At 48.3% G+C, this 23,549-nt stretch overlaps 1 protein-coding gene across 1 annotated transcript in view; it reads left to right on the top strand.

The window, feature by feature from the left end:
• Nucleotides 1–23,549, top strand: part of HECW2 (HECT, C2 and WW domain containing E3 ubiquitin protein ligase 2) — a gene marked incomplete at its 3' end in the record, with an annotated part of 124,125 nt that overhangs the window by 44,232 nt on the left and 56,344 nt on the right. The window contains 7 exon segments of the mRNA XM_014545556.1: nt 5,233–5,327; nt 10,092–10,158; nt 15,014–15,183; nt 17,610–17,752; nt 22,088–22,188; nt 22,616–22,934; nt 22,936–23,546. Of these exon segments, the coding sequence (XP_014401042.1) occupies nt 5,233–5,327; nt 10,092–10,158; nt 15,014–15,183; nt 17,610–17,752; nt 22,088–22,188; nt 22,616–22,934; nt 22,936–23,546 (1,506 nt within the window).

Raw genomic sequence — 23,549 nt, 5'->3', positions numbered from 1 at the left:
TAAGGTTTGATTGAGTAGCAACTTGATGTAGGCACAGTATTAACGCATATGAAACTTCTGCAGTATAACAAGCTGTTTTGGAAGATTAGCAGCCATTACTTTGAATTGCCATCAGATAATTTCTTCCACATTTTCACTGGGAGGTCAGCATTCTAGAGCTTTCTCTAATCCTATTTCTGACCCCTAAGCAATGCCTTCTTTTCAGTTCAATTTCTGGCTAGATTCTCTCTTTAAATCTTAAGTAGAATGTAATTTTAAGGGAAAATGCTCACGATATAAAGGCAGATACATACAGCACAGCCCCAGCTGAAATCATGGCAGATGGGGAAAGCCCCAATGGGTATGTTTGCCAAAACGTGAATGAGAGGCTGTTTCTGGGGGGTGAGATTATGGGTGCTTTTTCCTGCCTTTTTCTACTTTACTTTCCAACCGTGGCCCAGCTGGCGTTACTACCTAAGTCATCGGAAAAATAAATGATAAAAGGCCATGGGGGAAAAGGGAATGAGAATGGGCCAAGCTTCCTCTTAGGGTGATTCCTCTTTTGAGAGGGTCCCAGGGTTTGAGAGGCTGACCTGGCTGAGAAATATCACCAACTGAACGTCAGGGGGAAAGGGGAAGCAACCTTCGTGTTGGCTCCCAAGTGCAGAAGGCTGCGGGAGTGGTCACCCCGGGTGGCGCGTGTAGATTCATACTGTGGGGTGTTCCGAGATAAGTAACTCGGAACCCCGGGAAGAAGTCAGTGTCACGTGCTGCTGTCACTTGGAACAGTATGTGTGAACAACAACCACCACCCATGTACAGACTGTCTCAGTTTTTGTGACTGACTTTCTTTCTCCCTTCGAAAGTGGTAGAGGTTCGGGATGTCCTGGCTGATGAGGGGCTAGTAAACCTCTCTTTCTCTGAGAAGGTTTTTCTTTACCCCTCCTGCTAGTACTTAATCTCTCTCTCTCTCTCTCTCTCTCTCTCGCTCCTTCCCTCCCCTCCCTCCTTTTCTCTCTCTAAAAAATCAAGAAAAACATATCCTCTGGTGAGATTATGAAACTTTTTTTTTTAAATCAGGGGGTGGCTGAGTATGTTAGACAGTTTTTATATTTTTAATCTTTGATCTTGAAAACTTAACACCACCAAAAAACATTTGCTTTCATCTTCAGACAGAAAATTTTTATCTTTAGCTCATCAGAAGTCTAGTCAAAGTAAAATTCTCCAAAAATTGACCTAAATTCATGGGAAAAACCTAGATTTGAGCACTGAGCTATTTCTGAATATAAAGATGGCTTCTGTTTGTCTTGATAAACCCCTGCAGGAGGCAGGAGGCAGGAGGTCAGGCATATTATTATGGGACCTGCCTGAATGAATTTGAAGGACAAAGACTGGTTTAATTTGGGGTAGATGACCTTGCTAGGCATTGGAGAGGAGGACCGCTTCCCTCTGCACTTGTCATCGGACTGTCAAATAGTCCTCAAATGAGCTAATGCTCGCAGAAACTGGGTTGCTCATCTGGGTGGTGTGCATTCTTGAGTTTTGAAATGTAAGAGGTTTCAAAACTTGTCTTGGGTCAGACATGCCAGAATGTCTGTTTCTATAGTCTTTTATAGACTACTAGAGGCCCAGTGCATGAATTCGTGCACAGGTGGGGTCCAGCCAGCCTGACCTGATCGGGCCGATAAGGCAGGGCCGGCCGGGGGGAAGGGCTGCGGGCTGTTGGTTGGCTGGCTGGCCCCGCCTCCTGGTCAACTCCCAGTTGAACTCTTGGTCGAGGGGACAATTTGCATATTAGTCTTTTATTATATAGGATGATCATTCATTCAGACCTGCTTTCTCTCCTGCCTTCCTCCTGTCTATTTGTCCACCTATATGTGCAGAAGCCATTCTTGGGTAGATGGATCATTCCTTGCTCCCTAGTCCAGATCCTCCATCTCCCCTGCCTGTGAGCAGGCTGGCCCTGTGAGCAGTGGCTTCTCCCTGTTCTGATGCTCGGTCATCGCACCTGCATTGGCTTTCCCCGTCCTTGCATCTGTTTCTCGCAGGAATAGCTTTTTGTTTTCCTCTTGCAGTGAGAGGTTAAAAATGTAGCTCAAACAGAAGGCTGGGCCCCAACAGCCCTCTCCACCCTTTCGAGTTTTCTTTCCAGTTACTCTTCTCATAACTAAAATGTTCAAGGACATCGGTCAACATGCTAGTTTCTTTCTTACTCAGAGGGCATGTATTTTAATCTTGAGTGACCGAAAGCACTGAATAATATTAGGACGCGACAGCTCCCACCCGCATGGAACATTCCCGTATTTTCGGGACAGGCATCTTTCCTGGTGTCCTGCTCCGGGACCTGGCTGGTTTAAGTCCAGGTGCCAACAGCTGTTCTGTGTTTTTCTCTCTGGGGACCTGCTGTGTGTTTGCTTTTGTGACGGGTGATCTGCGTCAACCCCTGTGCTTTGCCCCACCCAGGAAGCCGTGGGAGGCTGTTGGCTCTGCCCTGTTTGGGGTGATCATGTCCATCCACAGAATCTGTTTTGTTCAATTCAGAGTAAATTCATCTTAGAGGTCACTGAGACTCTAGTGCAGTGATGGCGAACCTATGACACGCGAACTCATTTTTTTGGTTGATTTTTCTTTGTTAAATGGCATTTAAGTATATAAAATAAATATCAAAAATATGTCTTTGTTTTACTATGGTTGCAAAGATCAAAAAATTTCTATATGTGACACGGCACCAGAGTTAAGTTAGGGTTTTTCAAAATGCTGACATGCCGAGCTCAAAAGGTTCGCCATCACTGCTCTAGTGTATCACTGGGGTTAGAGATTTGGGTTATAGCAAGGAATAAAATAGCACCTAAAATGGGTCAACTGGCAAAGTTGGCCTGGCTACCACTATCCTACAGATAAAAATGAGCAGCCCAGCCGGTATGGCTCAGTGGTTGAGCGTTGACCTATGAATCAGGAGGTCACGGTTAGATTCCGGGTCAGGGCACAGGCCCAGGTTGCAGGCTTGATCCCCAGTGGAGGGCATGCAGAAGGCAGCTGATCAATGATTCTCTCTCATCATTGATGTTTCTATGTCTCTCTCCCTCACCCTTCCTCTCTGAAATCAATATAAATAATATTTTTAAAAAATGAACAGTCACTTGTTTTGTCTTGGAGTGTGTTCCCTCGCTGACCGTGTAGAGGAGATGGCATCCTAACTGGAGAGTTTGGGGAAGGTCTTATACAAATGCACGTCTCCGTATTGGGAAGCGAGCTGCTCGCTCCCTCCCCGTTGACTTGGTCATGGAGGTCCTGCTGCAGGCAGATTCGGAGTCCTGGTCTCCAGCGTTAGGGGGTGACGCTGATGAGCTCCTGTCCGCAGAATCCAAGGCTCACGCCCGCCACCGAGCTTGCCCGGCTTCGACGGGCCTGTGCATTGTGCTGAGCCGTGTTCTTGCCGAATACGTGCTGTTGGTCTTGGGAGAAAGCAGGTGGGAGAGGAAGTTTGCTCAGGTCTATGCAGCTGTTACAATTGCAGTCATACTCAGAGCCCCGTGTGGGTGTTCGCGGCAGCCACACCTGGCGTGTTCCGGGAGGGGCGGTGCGAATGAAGCTGGGATGCCCACGCAGGTGGTTCCTCAGAGCCCGCAGCTCATCGTTCCTGCCTCGGCCACGCCTCGCTCCCAGCCTGCTCGTCTGTTAGGTTTTCCATCCGCAGGTTTCAGTCCCAACCAGTGTGTTCTGTGAGCCTTCCTGATCCCGCGTGTCCTCACTGGTCGCTGCCTCCAGCCTTCTCCCGCCATCCTCCCCGTCAGGGTCTGTCTCCTGTGCTTTGTCAGGCCTGTGGCTGTCACCTCAACACTCCGTCACCTGCTAGACCAGATGCCTTCCCTGGATTCTCTCTCCCTGCCCGGCGTGGGGCGGGCCTGTTTGTGATGGGTGCGTGGTAACAATCCTCTGCTCGGCAGTGCTCGCTACATTTCGGATCACCATAGTGATTCACGTTCGTGATGGAAAGACTCAGTATTTTACCTCATGACAAGACTGTTCTTTTTGTATTTCATCATGGATAGGAAACGTGCAATAATATAAATTCCTAAAAGAGGATTTTTCTTTAATTGTTGTATTTTTTCTCTTAAAACAAGTGAACCAGATACTCCGTGGAGGTCATCGGGTGCAGCCGGGAGGGTCCGTGGGAGGTGGACTTCCTTGGGAAATACGTCCAGTGGCTCCCCCTTTAGTGGTCCAGCGGACTCAGTGGAGGAGGCCGCTCCTGTAGGCGGGCCTGGCCCTGGGACTGCCCATCAGCATCCCTGCCTGTATCGGATGACACCTGGGGAGCGAGGCATCTTGCGGTGACACTTCCGTGACTCAGGCTCGCTGTACACGGAAACATCCCAGTGCCTGTGCCATCTACCTGTGACGCGTTCGGACTTCACGATCTTCGAAATTGTTACTTTCCAAAATCAGTAAATGACGTTTGTATTGCTCTTTATCGAGTTCAGATCTTACACATATGAAATACGTATATGCTACATTCGTGTGTAATAGATATGAACACACACATAACCTGTGGATATAGATCTCCACATACATCTGCATCTGCATCTGTCTGTTCACGTGCCAGGAGTGTCTGTACCAGTGGTTACTAAATCTGATCCCTGTCTAGTAGCTGCATTTAGATCACTTGGAAATTTAAAATAATGCAGGTTCCCAGGCCCTAGCACTGCATAGTCTCAGACAGTATTTTCTCATACGTGCTTTCTGTGTCCCTGTGTCTGTGGACAGCTGCAGCCTGTCTGTATTGTAGAGGTTCAGGATGAAGGCTTTGATACCTAAGGTCGGTTTGAGTCCTGACGCTGTCATTTCCTGCTTGACCTTCAGCACATCACACTCCATCTGCAGCCTGGGGACAGGCCTTCTGCCTCCCAAAGTGGGTGTGAGGTGAAGGAGCCCCAAGACCAGAGATACACCTCCACGCAGCTGAGGCAGCTAGTCTTAGCCTCATCTCCACACGGTTTACTTTGTGGCACGTTTGCGCATTATCTTCTAATACATTTGAGAGTGTTCTTACAAAATCCCAGAGGAGCATCTGTGATCAAGTAAGAAGTGGCATAACCAGTCCGTTGCCTCTGCTTGGAAAAGGAGGGACCATTTAAAGACTCAGGAGTAGGGCTTTCTGAGAGGCGGTGTGGGAATGGCCTCAGCTGGTTGTTCCGTGTTTGAATGACTGTTCCATGTTTGAATGACTGTTTTTCTCCACTCCATCCGCAGCGGAGATAAAGATCTGCTTTAAGTACTACCACGGCATCAGCGGAGCCCTGCGCGCCACCACCCCCTGCATCACCGTGAGGAACCCCGCTGTGATGGTGAGTCCTGCTTGCTGCTTCCTGGTGTGGGTGGTCCCTGGGGCCTTGCTTTCTATTTCTGCACCTGCAGCTCTGGCAGATGATGGGGAACAATGAGAAGGAAACACAGAGCATGGGGGGGGGGCTCCACTTTATTAAAGGGAATCACGCGCAGGCTGGCTTACCTGCATCCATCATTCTAACCAGTGGGAAAACAGGATTTGATTTATATCAGTTCTGTGTCGTCAGCTCTCCATGAAGCAAATTAGTGAGTGCTCCACTGTGGAAGGGGTTTCAGACTCCATTGGGGTCGGTAGGAAATGGCAACATTGCCTCTTCACGTGGATTTAATTTAAGGAGCTCAGTGCGCAGAAGGGAGAGCAGTCATGATTTAACGTGTGTGATTCTGCCTGCTGCTCAGTGAGCTTCCATCCCAAAGGGAGTGTGAGGTGAGGATCAGGCATGTGCTCTTCCCAGGAGGCCTCAGTGCTGAGTCCCTCTCCGGCCGAGCTGGGGTCTGGTGCCTCCAGGGACCACACGTAGTTTTGTACGACTTGGCCAGTCAGTGAGGCCAGCCGCTTCCCCAGGCCCTCAGTGGAAGAAAGAGATATTTAACTTAGTTTTGGAGGACATCGTTGGTTTTGTGGACCCTTGAAGGGAAAGTGTGTCCATTTCTAACCCGGTACTTCCCGGGGGATTCCTTTTCTCAATGTTGTGATTTTTCACTCCATCCACTAACCTTAGAGTCTCACAGCCTCACAAGGTACACTCAGTTCTGTGTCGTCAGCTCTCCATGAAGCACTCCATTGTACACGGGCGATTGGACTTGGATAGTTTAGGTCAGTGGTCGGCAAACTCATTAGTCAACAGAGCCAAATATCAACAGTACTTCTTCAAAATAGACTCGCCCAGGCCGAAAACCGACTTCTGTGCTTGGGCCATGAAGTTTCAATCGCACTGTATGTGCTCCCACACGTGGTATTTTGTGGAAGAGCCACATTCAAGGGGCCAAAGAGCCGCATGTGGCTCGCGAGCCGCAGTTTGCCGACCACGGGTTTAAGGGAATTCCGAGAGTGTAAGAGATGTAAATCATTACACTTGTATCACTCGTTCGTAACATTCAGGTCATGGAAGTATAGAAGAACAATACTGACTCCCATAATATTGAACCTTCATGACATTGTGTGTGTGTGTGTGTGTGTAAATGTATAGATGCACGCACTTTTGGAAATAGGCACGTGGCCAGGTTGACTCCTTGAGATTCAGAAAGTAATCTCTGCCGATGGCAATTTGCACTTGTGCAGGCCCACCAATGCCGTACCAGCCAGTCCTTCCCTTTCTCCACTCATGCGAGCAAATACTCACTGGGTGCCAGCTAATGCCAGGCATCGCACTCACCACCAGGATGAAATGATCAGCAAAACACAGTGTTTGTTTTCACCGGTCTCCTGGGGGAGGAGAGGCATCAATTAAGTTACATTATAGTTATTTGAGTCTAATGACAATGAGCGGGAGTAAGACGGGGCTATGAGAGCACGTACTGTAGGATTTATCCTGATCAGGAAGGTGTTGGAGGGCTTCCTGAGGGAGGCGTGTTTGCAGGACAGTCTGAAGGATGCGTAGGAGTCACGTAGGTGGAGAGAGGTAGGGAAGAGCATTTTAGGTCGAGGGAACAGTATGTGCAAAATCTGCAATATCTAAGTACTGAGCTCACATGTGAATTATATTTGAGTTCCCATCGTAGGACACATGGTATGGAATAGGAAAGAACAACCCACATGTACTGTATGAGACTTGGAAGGCCACAGGAGAACAACAGTTGTTGACTACAGCATCTGCTGTGTCACATAGTCAGCACGGGCGCACGCTTTAATTAATATTCTAAAGAGAAACATTGCAAAGCCAGAAGTGTGGCGCGTTTGTAATAAAACCCTTTGAAAAATTAACTGCGTGTGAAATTAGGCAGTCGCTTCCAAACACGATTTTTCTGAACTCAGGATTTTTATTTATTTTTTTTAGACTCGAGCAGTTTCAACAATCAGCTATCATTGAAGGCAGCGGGAGTTCACCGCCGGGTGAACATTGATCTCATTCCATTGATCTTTGCATTGAGATTATTCTGTCAATCCTGTGGCTCGTTTGGAGATAATTAATTTGCTTCAGGCAGCGTGTAGAGCACCTTAAAGGCTTCGTCGATACAGCGCTTGGGATCAGAATAGAATATTGTGGTTCCAAGGGTGACTCATAGGATTGGCGGCCAATCGTTTCCCGACCAGGCTTGAGACGGCCGGGTCTGTATCCAAAACTGAGAGGCTGGGCCACCCGGGCGCCTCGTTGTGAGGGTGAGTGCGGTGTCTGTGTCACAGCGTGACGGCCTCCCGGGGCACGGTATGTGGCCTGTGTTTAGTTATTGAGACGGATAAGCTGCATCGACAGTCACCAGGCCCACTTAGAACAGTCCCGGAAGAAGTCACTGGGAGACTCCCTAGGGCAGGAAATGAGCTGCCACCCTAATCTGCTCCTTTCACACACATCCTTCTGCGATGAGTCCAGGATACAAACCGTTGTGCCCTCTCTGCCGCTGGGGCTTTGACGTCACTGTCATTCATTAGAGTACACAGTGATGTGTATCTCAGACGCTTGGAACAGGAAATCCTTTAGCCTCAGGGACAGGCAAAGGCGACCGTCACTCACGGCCATGTATTGTTTCTGCACTGGGTTGACAGGGTTGCTTCTGGCTTTTCCTGGAATGAATCTAGGGAGTGAGTTTATTTAAAAACCTTTCTGCAAACAGCGAGGGCAGACGTGTTTATCATCGCCGATGCCCCCGTAGCTAGAGGGAATGCGTACTCTTCCCTGGCTTCATGGTCATCGGTGGTCACATCGAATGCTCTGGGTATTCTTTCAGATGAGCATTTTGCCACCATGGTAGGAAAGGACAGTGTCTATCTGTGAATTCTGTGAACATTGTTTCACATTAACCTTTTGCCGGACAGTGAATCACATTTTTAAAATGAGAATCTAAGGGCAAATTTTTTGTTTCTGTAATATCTTATAATATTTTAAGTAGGTTTTCAGAAAACCCATTTAAAGTTTATTTTTAAAAGAATATGAATCTTTTCAGCCTTCTTTAACTCACTTTGGGTGAGTCTCTCTTAGCAGGAAGGGTCATCGTGTCTTTGGGGGCGGTACAGCGCACAGGGCCATGGGGTCCATTTGAGGGGAGGCCATGACCTATCGGGTCTGGCTGTCTCAGCTGCAGACTGTGCTCCCTTGCTGCTCACCACTCCACAGTCCAGGGTTGTGCGTGGTGAAAGCAGGACGCGGTAGTGACCAGCCGTCAGTAGCTTGGCTGGTTTGCTATTGCCCCGCCGGTCAACCTGGGGGTGATGAGTCGGAGAGGTGGCACACAGTGTAGTAAAGCATACGTACTCACTGAGAGCCAGCCCCGTGTCATCAAGGAGTTGGTTTGATGGGCAGAATGTAAAAAGATACCCGGATGGGACCCAAGGACACTGCAAATGACATGATCAGGAGGCAGCCAAGTGTCACACAAAATAGTTTTGACTACGTTACAGGAAGTGGAGAAGGAAGTAGAAATGGATATTTCAGAATTGGCATGGAATTCATTTCCAGTGGTTCTCAACCTTCCTAATGCCGCGACCCTTTAATACAGTTCCTCATGTTGTGGTGACCCCCAACCATAAAATTATGTTCATTGCTACTTGATAACTGTAATTTTGCTACAGTTATGAATCGTCATGTAAATATCTGATATGCAGGATGTATTTTCATTGTTCGCGACCCACAGGTTGAGAATCTAAGGGCAAATTTTAGACGTTTTCCGGCTTTTCTTGGATTAGTGAAAGTTTTATTTGTTGATGGCATAAGATTTTTAAACGAGTGTGGGGAGTGTTCCAAAGATAAAAGATGGAAGGGTGTAATATAAACTAATGTGGTTTCACTTTTCCAACTATTCAACATATATTCTGCCTTCAGCCTGTCTGTTACAGTATTGCAGCTTTTTTTTTTTAGACAACTATGAAATTTTGTTTCCTAGTATGCCATAACTTGAGCACTAATTGTACATAAATTGAGGGAAAGGCTAAATCTGCTATGTGGTCTATAAATGATTGGTTTCAATGAGATAATTTACTCGAAAGCTTTTAGGAAAAGCTTTACAACGCAGTGATTAGTACAACAGCATTGAGAATGCCTATTACCACTAATCATAATAGCATGTGCCATCTACCTGTAGCTCAATCATATAGGAGCTCCCAAAGGGATGGGACATCCACGTGGCCACTCAAAAATGTTTGGCGAGAGAGCATCATCCTACATATGTATGGATGAGTCTGGTATAAATCGCGTGTTTAGTTTATTCTAGGGTTTTCTAAAAAGTCTGAAGGAATTTGATGTTTGATTTTTTTTAACTTAAGGAATGTTTTCATACAGTAATAGCAATATAAGTACATTTGCTATCTATCAACTATCTCCTTAGCAAAGAACTAAAAGGACAGAAAGTAAGTTGATTCATATCCCAGTGAATTTAGAAGCTCCTATCGGTCTCATTTCGGGTAAAGATGAAGTTAGGTGTGATCTTTCTCTCATCTCTGAGAATCTGCATTTGTGTCTCAATTCCAAGCTTTGCAGCTTATGAGAAGGTATATACTACAGGCATGTTTGGTACGAACATCATCACACTGGCAAACATACGTGATTCCCCAGGACGGTTGAGCAGCCTCAGACCCTGTGAAGCTTCACACGCGTGTTTTTTGTCTGCAGATGGGGGCAGAAGGAGGTGCTTCTGGAAGCCCGCATTCCCGGAAGCTCGTCAGCTTCACGCTGTCCGGTAAGGCTGCCTTTCATTGGCGCAATGTCCAGCTTGAAAGTCTGCGATTTTAAGGGCATCAATAGTCCTTTCTTTCACAGATTCTCATAGGTTATAGGTGGACTAGTTATTGATCTGGGGGGTCATACTTCTGAAATTCAAGTATATCTTTTACCAGAATAAAAATAGATCATTGATATAAACTCAGAAGTTATTTCTTCTAATGAGTTTTCTGGTGGGAAAAAGACTGTAACTGTGTATAGTTACTTTAAAAAAAATCTGTAATGTCATGTGTTAACCACACATGAGGGCGTTGGTTATTGGAGATGATTTGTGCTTACCTCATCTAGGGAAAGGGAAATGTGGAAACGAGGGGGGAAGCCAGGGGGAACCCCAATGTCTGTGGAGGAATACACATAAAAATAGAAAGTGGGCAAAACAATTTGTTTTGTTGTTTTCTGGTTGCTGCAATATTTTAATTGCTTGTTTGTGTATCATAAAACGAAAGACCTGGTTGTGAGTGGGAACTCATTTGTGGTTTACAAGGCTTATTTTATTGAAACTAGCAATTTAAAAAAGCATAGAAAAAAATCAGTTTACCACCAAAGGGAAATATTTTTTTCATAGAACATCAGTTTATACAAACTGAAAAACATTCACACAGGAAAATAAAAACACCTCTGTATGTGTATGTGGGTTTCATGGTCACATGTTACTTCATATGTAGGGGACTCAAAAAGTTTGAAAGCCTTTGATTTTTAAAAAGTCGATGAGCAGTCAGAAAGTCAAGAATTCCCCAAGAAAGTCAGCGTTTGAAACGGACTTTCAGAGTGGACGACTGTGCTACAACACATCCGAAATGAAGTCTGACAGGTGTCTATCACTTCAGATGCTTTGTTTTCATTTTCCATCTGTGTTGTGCTTCTCAAATTTAAATGCAGGTTACTTTCTTAGCTGCAAAAAAAATGTGCATGAAAATATATGTTCTCACGAGTGAGAGTCAGCAGGCCGATCTTCAAAAGAGACGTGGCAGTGGTGCTCCCTCGTCGCATCTGGCCGAAGGGCGCACGGAAGTCGCTCATGGCTGCCGTGGCCTGCGGGGACCATGTCCATCCTAGCAGAGGAGGCACTTCCTGGGAAAGCTTGCTTGGTTTTGTTTTCTGGCGGGTCTCGGCGGTGGTGAACTGGTGACTCATGGCTCAGACGTGGCCAGTGCATATGTTTTGGTTGGAACCCTCAGCGTTGACACATGTCTAGGTTTTCACCAGGGCACATAGGCGCACCGCTGCCTGTGACACTCCCCTGTCCCTTCATCTGTCCGTCTCTCGAGAACATGGCAGGTGGCGACCTGTACCTTAGACCTCACAGTCCCCAGGGGCTGCAGGTGCACAAGTCCTTTCTTTATCGGTGGGGAGCACGAGCCGGCCTGCGTGGCTCAGGACATGTAGGTTGACCACACCGTGGTTTTCTTAGTGTAGAAGCATCGCCCTGTGCTTCCAAGCGGTCAGTATCAGTCTGAATAGGATACGCACAGCCCAGTTGGCGTGGCTCAGTGGTTGAGCATGGACCTATGAGTCAGGAGGTCATAGTTCAATTCCCGGTCAAGGACACATGCCCAGGTTTCAGGCTCAATCTCCAGTAGGGGCCGTGCAGAAGGCAGCTGATCAACGATTCTCTCTAATCATTGATGTTTCTATCTCTCTCTCCTCCCTTCCTTTCTAAAATCAATAAAAATATTTTAAAAATGATACACACATATTGATTTTGACTGCAGAGGGGTGCTAATTAACTCACTATGGGAGAATGAGCATGTTTTCTTAGTGTAGAAGCATCGCCCTGTGCTTCCAAGCGGTCAGTATCAGTCTGAATAGGATACGCACAGCCCAGTTGGCGTGGCTCAGTGGTTGAGCATGGACCTATGAGTCAGGAGGTCATAGTTCGATTCCCGTAGCAACATGACAGTTATGAAGTAGCAACGAAAATAATTTTATGGTTGGGTCACAACATGAGGAACTGTATTTAAAGGGCCGGAAGGTTGAGACCCACTGATCTAGAACATGAAAATCCCAGGACATTTTCCTAAAAAGTAGGGGCACAGCCAGATGTTTCTTCTTTAAACACAACTTCTTCTAATGTTCCACCTCAATACACGTGGCGGCTGGCTAACATTATGTCCTATTTCCTACCATGTGGTCAGATATGTGCAGGTGGTAGACAGAAGTGGCTAAAACGATAGAATATGAAAACAAGTCTCTAATTCTGAACAAATTAATCTGGTTGTAGCATATTGACAGTGAGTGACGACATTTATCCAAGAGCATTTGAGCCCTGTGGAGTGGCTGCCTGCAAACGCTCTACTCTTGATTATCTATGGATAAGTAGGGACACAAATAATTGAACTCTACGGCAAAATCCAAAAACTGTGTTTTCCCTGGCTGAGTTGGTTGGGGCATCATCGCATACACCAAAAGGTCGTGGGTTTGATTCCCAGTCAGGGCACATACCCAGGTTGTGGGTTTGATCCCCAGTCAGTGCATGTGTGGGAGACAACCAATTGATGTTTTTTGTTTCTCTCTCTCTCTCTCTCTCTCTCTCTCCCTCTCCCTCTCTCTTAAAAAAAACCAAAACAAAAAAGAAACACCAACATGCCAAAAACAAAACAACTGTGTTTTGATTAATATCTTAAACCTCTTCTCCAAATAAAGCTGTAAACCAGGATATCTACCATGTCATACCTTCGTGACTTTGAGTCCTTCATTGGTCTATTAGGTGATGTGGATATTTATGAGCAATAAGGGATATAAAAGGCAAAAGGGAGAAACAAGAGCAGAGATGAGACGGGTGAAGGGAACTGAGCAGTCCGACCACACATAACTGGGAGTTGGTTGTATTTCTCAATGAGGGTTTATTTGCGCAGTGTCCCTGGTGGAAAACTTTGGTGTGAGGGTTAACAGTGACTTCTTTCATCACAGTGGCTTCATCTTCTGGGGAAATTCTTTGTGTTCAAAGGAATGTTTTGCATGAATGATTTAGCTCTGTCAGACTGTGTGGCAGCCATTTCTGTACATGTTATTCCTCATTTATTGCAAAGAAGTCGACTTACTATCTAAAGAATGTCATTTTTCTGTCTTTGAGTCGGAGGCGAGCATAATCAAGAAAGGTAAGAAAATAAGTATGTAAATTGCATTTTTTCTCTCAAGGCTGGCTATTTTATGCTAAAGTAAGCCCAGTGAAGATACGCAGCGTTATTAAATGGGTAATGAAGTGCAAGCACACTGGTGGGCGGGACAGGGATGGGAACAGTCAGGCTCCCGAGGGGACAGCAGCGTCGCTCCCGCCGGTTCTCAGGTCAGTGATTTCACTCTGTTCCCTGCATGTTCTTAACATCAGGTCCTGTTGGTTGAATGTTTCAATCTTTGCCAACATATTAAAATAAGTTTTTCTTTTGCGTGTGTGTATGTTTTTTAAATTATTTTTTGGAGAGGAAGGGTGAGGGAGAGAGAGCTAGAAACATCAATGATGAGAGAGAATCATTCATTGGCTGCCTCTTGCATGCCCCACACTGGGGATCGAGCCCGAAACCCAGGTACGCGCCCTTGACCAGGAATCAAACCTAGGACCCTTCAGTCCACAGGCCGACGCTCTATCCACTGAGCCAAACCGGCGAGGGCTTTGCCAACACATTAAACTGCCTCCCTCTACTGCCCGTTGCGTGTCATCAGACTCTCCCGGTCTGTTTTCATGGCACAGACGTCTAGACCCCAAGTTCCCACTGGTAGATGAGGGCGTGAGCGCCTGCAGGGAGCAGTCCCCAGAGAGTAGGGTTCTCTGGGCAGCCCCCGGCCAGTTCTGTCCTTCGAAGAAAGACTTTGTGTTTCAGAAATAGGATTGAGTAGGATGACCCTGGAGACAATTTAGGGTCATTGGAGGTTCATGGGCCACCTGCAGGTTTCTATCTGCACCAGTGGGCGGGGCCTCCTAGCCTAAGCATCACTGCGTGAGGTGACCTGGAAACAGTCAGTTCTTCCAGACACTAAAAGATCCCTCAGTTCTCAGGCTGACCCTAGTCACACAGATATTCTCAGAAAGGTGTGTGGGGCCCAGGGAAGCAGCTTCATTTCCTGACGTGTGTGTATCCCTAAGCCTGGCCTTTAAAAAAAAAAGTGTCATTCTCTTCACGAACCAGACTTTAGCCAGAACTTTTAGCAGCTCGCATAGTGAAATCACAGCTGCTGCAGAAGATGAGACATGGGACATTCATTCAATATTTAAGTGACTTAGGCTATTGAGGAAGTAACCTCACAGTTATTTAATCCAGTAGGTAGCATTCAACTTTCAGAAATATTTCTGGTCTTCCCGCTTCGCTATCATTCATGGCATTTGTGGAAGATACGTGACATGGTGAATGTGTGCGACTGAATGTGTGCTCTGCAGTGTCCGCCCCAGTTAAACGTCGGTCGGTGCATTTCCTGTATGTATGTCGAAGATTCATGTTTCTCTCATGAGGGACCTATTGGTGTTTTGTTTTTTTTTTAATAAACAGTTTACTGAGGATTTCTCTCAAGACATTGTAATGCTGGTTGCCAACCCACATACACGTTAGAATCTAGGTGTGTGAGCTGAGGGTAAAGTTTGGGCTCACTTTTGCAGCCTGCTAGGAGGCCTCTCTGCTGGGACGAGTCACGACCCGCCTGAACTCACTGACCTACGTGGTCGCAGTGTGAATAACTGTGCTATCGTTTCACCAGATCCTTTCTGTTTAGCGCTTCCTGCCTGATTATTTAAGAACAATTGTCATTGAGCTGCTTGTCCTTCTGTCTCTTTTCCTCTGCCTTTCTCTTCCCTGTCTCCCTCCTCTCTTTCTCTTTCTTTAAAGATCTCAGAGCTGTCGGGCTAAAGAAAGGGATGTTCTTCAACCCGGACCCTTACCTGAAGATGTCCATCCGGCCGGGGAAAAAGAGCAGCTTCCCTACCTGTGCCCACCACGGGCAGGAGCGGAGGTCCACCATCATCAGCAACACCACCAACCCCATTTGGCACCGAGAGGTGAGGTGGTCCCCAGGGTCTGAGACGTGACCAAGGAGGAGGAGGTGGCCAACTCCAGCCCTTTCCTGCGGACTCTGTGCAGCATTGAGCTGTGTACAGTGTGAGCAGGAGGTGTCTAGGGGGCCTGTTGGAAAGAGGGCACAGTGAGAATGAGATATTCCCTCTAGTCGGGGCTGGTCTAAGATAAGGCAAGGGAAGCACCTTACAGTGCACAATGTAAAGGATGCCAAAAGACTCAAAAATCAAAAGAAATACTTTAATGCAATATGTGTGTGTGTGTGTGTGTGTGTGTGTGTGTGTGTGGTTTTTAAAAATATATTCTTACTGATTTCAGAGAGGAAGGGACAAGGGAGAGAGAAATAGAAACATCAGTGATGAGAGAGAATCTTTGATCGGCTGCCTCCTGCACGCCCCACATTGGGGATCGAGTCCACAGCTCGGACATGTGCCCTGACCGGGAATCAAACCGTGACCTCCTGGTTCATAGGTCGACGCTCAATGCCACGCCAGCTGGGCTGCAATATATTTTTTTAAAAGTCAAAATCAATGCAAACAAATGATGAGCACAAAGTGTCAAAATGTGGAGACAGGACAGGCCCAGCAGCATTATCTTGCAGTCATGTTGGACCTGGAGGCAGAAGGAGAAATCAGAGAGATTGATGGTTTTTATTTGAAATGTTGGTGTTTCGTTCTCGAATATATTCAGTGCAAATTAAAGGAGTTTCCCCGCCTGCAGGCTCTGGCGAATGTGTCTGGGATTTCTTGATCTCGGGAAATTCAGTGCGCTACTCAGAGAGTGAAGCCAGATTGTGTTGGGGGTCCTTAGGCTCCCTCCCAGCTCCCTTATGCTTCCAGTCGGCTCGGTGCCGCGTGCCAGGGAGACCCAGCGAGGGGCTCTCCTTAAAACTACAGAAAACCCCGAGGGCAAACAGAGACCCCGTTTCTCCTCGAGTGAGGACAGCCGTTTCTTTGGGACCCAAGACATTTCCAGTACTAGATAGTGTTTCTGGGTAAACTTTTGTTGGCATAGGAATCACACCGATAATTAAAACATTCCCTAACTGTTTATTGACAACCATGTTCTGACAATGTTGTGGAAGTATTTCATTGGAGAGGGAGATAACTCGGGACCTCTAACCAAGTGGAGAAAAGATATGGCTCTTAGGAGTTCTTAGGTTATTTAAACAGATAAAAGCATGTTTTCTTATTCCTGGTTTTAAAAACAAGTACTATCTCCAAAATAGTGAATAACTTGTAAAGGCGGACCACCGAATTTCAACACATTAGAAGCCTAGAAAACATAAAATTTATCTCAACACGAGCGCTAGCAGGCACAGAGTGCAATAATCAGCAATCACTTTATCTTCCTCACATTTGATATTGACAAAGTTCTTACCCACGTGGCCAGTGCAAGCCTGAGGAGGGGGGTGTAAATATTTACTTGAATATTTACCAAGGAAACCAGGGTATTCTGTAGATGTTTCTACTTTAATAGGGGTATTTGAACCTATGTTGGGCAACTTCTACATAACATGGGATCAGGAATGAAAATTGCTGTTAACCAAATATATCGGTTCATTCTAAACCAGTGATGGCGAACCTATGACATGCGTGTCAGGGGTGACACGCGAACTCATTTTTTGGGTTGATTTTTCTTTGTTAAATGGCATTTAAATATATAAAATAAATATCAAAAATATAAGTCTTTGTTTTACTATGGTTGCAAAGATCAAAAAATTTCTATATGTGACACGGCACCAGAGTTAAGTTAGGGTTTTTCAAAATGCTGACATGCCGAGCTCAAAAGGTTCGCCATCACTGTTCTAAACCATCCTATACCAGCATGTTAAATTTCAAAGAATTAAGATACAATAAATATATGAATACTAAAATTGTGTTGTGCACAATTTAATATTTGGTAACATCTCCTAAAACTGTTGAAGCAGGAAAGGATGTGGTAAGGGAAGGGGCTCCCTTTGTCATACAGATCCCTACCTTGTTGGGTTTGTTTTTTAAAAAAATATATTTTTATTGATTTCAGAGAGGAAGGGAAAGGGATAGAGAGACAGAAACATCAGTGATGAGAGAGAATCATCGATCGGCTGCCTCCTGCACGCCCCCCACTGGGGACCAAGCCTGCAACCCAGGCATGTGCCCTGACCTGGAATCGAACTGTGACCTCCCGGTTCATAGGTTGACGCTCAACCACTGAGCCCCGCCAGCCGGGCAGCTGTTGGTTTTGAATCATTGTGCATGTTAATGAGTCTGAGTGAATAAAAGATCGACAACAGCTGTAGCTCTTTCTAGCAATGTGGACTCTGCACGTCATTAAGATTGAAAAGCGATGACATTTTCTATCATAATAAGTGATGTAATTTCCTGTTTATCTTTTTCTGAATCAGCTGGTTATCTGTTTTTATTTTCAGAAATACTCCTTTTTTGCACTTCTTACCGATGTCTTAGAAATTGAAATTAAAGACAAATTTGCCAAGAGCCGTCCTATCATCAAGCGTTTCCTGGGGAAGCTGACCATCCCCGTGCAGCGGCTGCTGGAGCGCCAGGCCATCGGGTAACCAGCCCCCCCAAACACCTCCGGGTGGGCCTTTGGGGGGGGGGTTTGCACAGAAGCAGCTGAAATGATGCTTTCACTTCCAGCCCGAGGCCTTTGCTCACTGATAAGAAGTGATAACACATCTCTTTTAAAAGCGGAAATGCTCCTACATGAAAACGTGCAGGACGAAGCGCTTTGATTTAGTGATGCACCATTTGGGGGTGTCTGTCTTTTCCAAGGTGGCCTGCCGTGAGCATTTCTGCACCACATCAGTGCTCAGCTGGGTGGAGTCTTTTGGAATCTCACTATAAAGGTCTCTCCCCAAGTCAGGATCCTGGTGTCGAGTTGACCCCTCCCTGTCCGGATTGATCCCATCCGGGGAACTGGTTGACGGGGGAACTCCTAGACATATACATTCACCCAGGCAGCTGTCATTTACGTTTGCTGTCTGTGAGCCTTCTGTAAGTTTGAATAACGTAGGTAAGAAATCATAACATGCCTCCACCCCTTGTTATAAATGGCCTGTCGATGTGTACACGGCGAGGACCAGCAAGCGCGGTGACACTGGCGCCTGAGGCGGCACTCGGACCTTGGTCATTGTAAGAGAACGTGCTGAACATGTGGCGGTTGTAGTAGTTGTAGCAGTAGCCGCAGCAGTAGTAAGAGGAGTAATAGTAGTAAGAGGAGTAATAGTAGTAAGAGTAGTAATAGTAGTAAGAGGAGTAAGAGCAGTAAGAGTAGGGACAGCGGCCGTGTCAGTGTTGGCAGCCTTAGTGGTTGTGCTGTCCCAGCAGAACTCGTCCCAGCAGAACTAGTGAACAAAAGAGTTGCCGAGACTCGCTCTGTGGCAGGAGTTGAGCACGTGACACGCATTAGCTCATGTCATCTGTTCAACAGCTCTGGGAGGTGAGGAATGTGATTGCACCCATTTCAGAGATGAGGAAGGAGAGGCTCACCAGCAGGTGGCGGAGCTGGGAGCTGAGTGCGGGTCAGTCTGCAGCCCCGTGAGGACCGGCAGGAGCATCCTATGGTCCAGCGGCCTGAGGGAAGCGGGCACCGTGTTCCCCTGCAGCTGACTCACGGGGCTGGCACCACTGCTTCCGTGGGCATTGTCTTTCTCTCCTGACGAATAAGGCGTTTAGGCCAGGTCATCTCTAAGACGCCGTAGAAATCAGAAACTAAGAGATTCCAATGGATTCTAGTTCTCTGGCCCTCAGAGGTGATGGAGTTTGGGGCTGAGCCAGCCCACGGGAAGTATAAATCACACTGAAATTCTAGCAGCTAGTTTATCAGATACAAGCTGGGAGATGCACTATTTTTTTTATTGTTATTTTTAAGGATAACATTGATTGCTGCTAGTGGAGATAATGTACTTTGGGAAGTTTTTAAAATTATTTTTAGGGTTTATAATAGAAAGTGAGTGATTATAAAGCGTGAGAATAACATAATGTACTTTGGGAAGTTTTTAAAATTATTTTTAGGATTTATAGAAAGTGAGTGATTATAAAGCGTGAGAATAAATATGGGAAATGTAGCTACCATTTAATTTATATAATTATATAATTTACATAATAAAAGGTGTAATTAACAAATGAGACTCTACTTATGGCAGAAGTGTTCATTGACATATGTCAGTCAGAATGATCAAGGAAAGATAAAACCTTGTCAGTGTGTGAAACTTGTTGACTTGCTGGCTTTTCATTTAGTCTTTCTTTCTTTCTCTTTTTGATTGATTTCAGAGAGGGAGGGAGGGAGAGAGAGAGGTCAATGCTGAGAATCATTGATTGGCTGCCCCCTGCACGCCCCCTCCTGGGGACTGAGCCCGCAACCCAAGCATGTGCTCTGACCGGGAAAGGAACCATGACCTCCTGGTTCACAGGTCGACGCTCAGTCACTGAGCCACACAGCTGGGCTCATTTAGTCTTTGAAAGATCATGGAGTCCACGTGTGCCGGAAGGAGGTCCAGCATGAATGGACAGCAGAGCAGAATTACAAAATATTTCTGTACACGAACAGTGAAAGCATTGCCTGCTGCGGAGGCCCAGGGATTGGCTTCATTAAGTAAGAATGACACGTACTACATATTAGTAGGCCAGATGTTAGCATCGAAATACATGTTTCTGATCGGATTATTGCTTCCCATCCGGTAATTGCTACTTCTTGAAAAATGCCGGGTCTCCCTTACTCTGTGTGGGAGGCCGAGACGGTCGGACACAGTGGGGGCTCACAGGGGCGGTGCAGGGTGAGCCGGGGCTCCTCGCGATCCACCTGCTTTGGGTGCCTTTTCGTGAAGCCGGCTGTTTTCAGGGAGGGCGGGCCTGCCTCTGTCCGGGCGCGTCCCGTCCAGGCCGCGTCATTGCTGCGCTGCCATCGGTGAGGAACGCTCCAGGCAGGTAGTGAGAGCTCCTGGGCACTTCTTCCCCATAATTAGAGCGCATGATAGTGTATCATACACCGTTCACAGTAATGTGTCCCCGCCAGAGGCAGGATGAGTCAGATGGGACGTGGTGAGAGCAGGGCCGGGCTTCCGTGTTAGGTGAATCCCTGTTCTGACCCTGGCTCTGTTCCTCCCTCGTGTCTGGCCAGGGGCAGGTTGCTTCTCCTCCCTGTGCCGTCGCCTCTAGCCAACAGGGCCTCCCCCAGAGCATGCTGGGAGGGGTAAAGAGCAGAGCAGGCAGAGCAGGCAGAGCCCCCAGCGGAGCGTGAGTGACACACAGGGAGACTCAGTTTGGGGAAACAAAGCATTTAGAGGCATCAGTCAAGACAAGAAAAATCCTTGCCACGTTTCTAGGGAAGAAAAAGAGAAAGGTGAAGGGTATAGTATTGTTTTATGAGATTCTTGCTATGGGGCCAAAGAACTTCATGGGAGCTGACCTGGGATTGCACGTTAATTAGCACGTGCTCTTACACAGATAGCGGCTCCTTAGCACTGTGCTGAGGGGGCGGAGAAGCACAAACAGTGATGCAGATTAACCCTAAACCGCCTGCTGGGGCCCTGCGCTGGCAGTGCTGCTGCAAACAGCAGCGGGGAGCGGCGCGGTGTGTCCTGCAGCTGCCAGCAGAGGGCAGTGTGAGAGCGGAGATGGAGTGATTGGGGGCCAGGCCATGGTTACTTTCCTTATTAAATGTAGGTCAGACGCGGAATGAAAGTGGCTTGCATACCAAGACATGATGTAATTGCAGTTGACGTTGATAAATAGACACGGAATTGAAAAGACAGACAGTTCCATCCCAGAGGAGGCTGGGAGCCTGAGCCAGGAGCCGAGGTGGGGCAGAACCTGGGCCTGCCCACATGCGGTCCCCTCAGCACGCCTGCCAGGGCAGCAGCCAGATCCACCCCAGGGGCACATCCAGCTTCTCCAGCTGCCCCATCCCCATCAGCGAGGGCCAGCTCCCCCTTACTGTGCAGGTGGACGGGGAGGGTCAGCGCCCCGGCCCTTCACTCAGCGGGAGCAGCTGTCAGGGCGTGGCTGCCACCTCCTATCCCCCAGCTCCCATTCTTCAGAACACAGTGCCCCCCAGGACCTCGTGCCTGCGAGAGCCCTGGCCTGCGGGTCCTTCCAGAACCGGCTTCCTGACGTGCTCAGTGCCAAGGAGCCAGGCCCACTGTGCCTGCACCTGAGCCCAGAAATCCCCTCATTTCAGGCCTTTCACAGCTCCTCCGTGATTCTCAAAGTGTCCTCTCCCTGGGCACCCTTCACAATGAGGGAGCGAATCAGTGGACTTAAAAACACACACACACACGCTGTACTGCATTTTCTGCTTTTACTAATAATTTTCCTTCTGACAAGATTTCCTTTTTTAAAAAATGTATTTTTATTGATTTCAGAGAGGAAAGGACAGGGAGAGAGAGATAGAAACAGCAATGATGAGAGAGAATCATTGATTGGCTGCCTCCTGCACGCCCCACAGAGGGGATCGAGCCCCCAACCCAGACATGTGCCCTGACCGGGAATCAACCGTGACCTCCTGGTTCATAGGTCAGTGCTCAACCACTGGGCCACGCCAGTTGGGCTGACCAGATTTCCTTTTATCTAAGTATTCACTTGTTCGAGTGAATAGTATTACACTGGACTCAAACGTGCCTTTGAGCCTGTTATTTTCTTACTAAGCCCGATGCACGAAATTCGTGCAATGGGCTCGGCCCTCACAGCCCCGGCTGCCTCGTCTGGAAGGTCGTCTGGACGGTCGTTCTGCTGTTCGGTCTAATTAGCATATTAGCTCTTTATCATACAGGATGAGTCTGTAAGTGTTAAGAGAAGTACATGGGATTCGGGGCAGGGTGGGGGGTTGTGGGGAGAAAACAAAGGCTGGCACCAGTGTAGAAGGACGAAAACCCTTTCTCCTCTGCAGCGACCAGATGCTGAGCTACAACCTCGGCAGAAGGCTGCCCGCCGACCACGTGAGCGGGTACCTCCAGTTTAAAGTGGAGGTGACGTCCTCCCTGCATGAAGGTGAGATGCCGGGATAAGTCCATCCCTGTGGGAAAACGCGTTGCGTCTTCGTTGTCAGTTTGCATGTGCATAGGATCAAATGGGTGTCCTGTTCTGAAAACAAAAACAGCGACCCAGTGATGACCTGGAGATGGTCACACAGCCCCGAAGAGCCTGCTTGTCAGAAACGTCTCTCAGGTGCGTACGCCTGCATGTGGGCGCCGGGCGGTCGCCCGTGCGCAGTAGTGAACGTGTGCACCTCGTATGTCAGAGTGACCGGCAACAGGCCCGTTCCTGGTGAGGCGTGAGTCTTAGCGCGTCAGCGATGCTGGGAAGAGGGCTCAGGGGGAGGACTGCATCCATGAACTGATGGTTGACGAAGGGATAGGACATGAAAAGTTAATTTGCGAGAGGGCTTGGTTTTGATGAACGCTGCTTTCTCCTTCAGATGCTTCCCCGGAAGCCGTGGGCACGATGCTCGGGGTCGGCTCGGTGAACGGAGACCTGGGCAGCCCTTCGGACGAGGAGGAGATGGCCGGGACCCACCCCGACGGCCCGGCCTGCTCCAACGGGCCCGTGTCCGAGGAGAGTGCCGAGGGGACTCCCAAGCACTCCTGCAGGACTAGCTCCACCCTGGACATGGACGCGGAGGATCTGACCTCCATGTCCTCAAGGAACTCGCCGCCCCGCGGAGGCCAGGACTCACTCAACGATTACCTGGATGCCGTGGAACACGGAGGCCCTGCCAGGCCGGGCCCCGCGCCCTGCCCTGGGCTTTTCGAAGCTGAGGAGCAGCTTCCCCACCGACACGAGGCTCAGCGCCATGCTCCACATCGACTCCGACGAGGAGGACCACGAGCTGCAGCCGGGCCTGGGCTCCCCGTCGTCCCTGGAGGAGGAGGGGGGCCTGATCATGTTCGGCGGGCCATCGAGGACTGACGACGGGAGCCTGTCCTCTCAGACGAAGCAGGAAGACACCCCGCTGGAGACCGAGGACGCCCCCACGCACGATGCCGTTTCCTTGGAGGGGAAGCCGGAGGGTCTCCCCGAGGAGCTGGCCGAGGGCTCCTCCCCAGCAGGCCCCGCCCCAGGGGACAGCGAAGAGGGTCCAGAGTCTCCAGCCGGCGCAGACCAGGACCAGGACCAGGACCAGGACCAGGACGGCACTGAGCCCTGTGGCTCCCAAGAGGTGGACCCGCCCACGAGTGGGGCAGACACGGGCACCCCGGACACGTCGGGAGGGAGCCGGAGGGCCACCAGTGAAACCGAGTCCCTTGACCAGGGTTCGGAGCCCTCCCAGGTGTCCTCTGAGACGGAACCCAGCGACCCCGCCCGGACCGAGAGCGTGAGCGAGGCCAGCACCAGGCCCGAGGGCGAGAGCG

This window comes from Myotis brandtii, unplaced genomic scaffold, assembly GCF_000412655.1.
Source record: "Myotis brandtii unplaced genomic scaffold, ASM41265v1 scaffold412, whole genome shotgun sequence".
In the NCBI taxonomy this organism is placed as follows: domain Eukaryota; kingdom Metazoa; phylum Chordata; class Mammalia; order Chiroptera; family Vespertilionidae; genus Myotis; species Myotis brandtii.
This window is presented reverse-complemented; position numbering and strand designations above follow the sequence as displayed.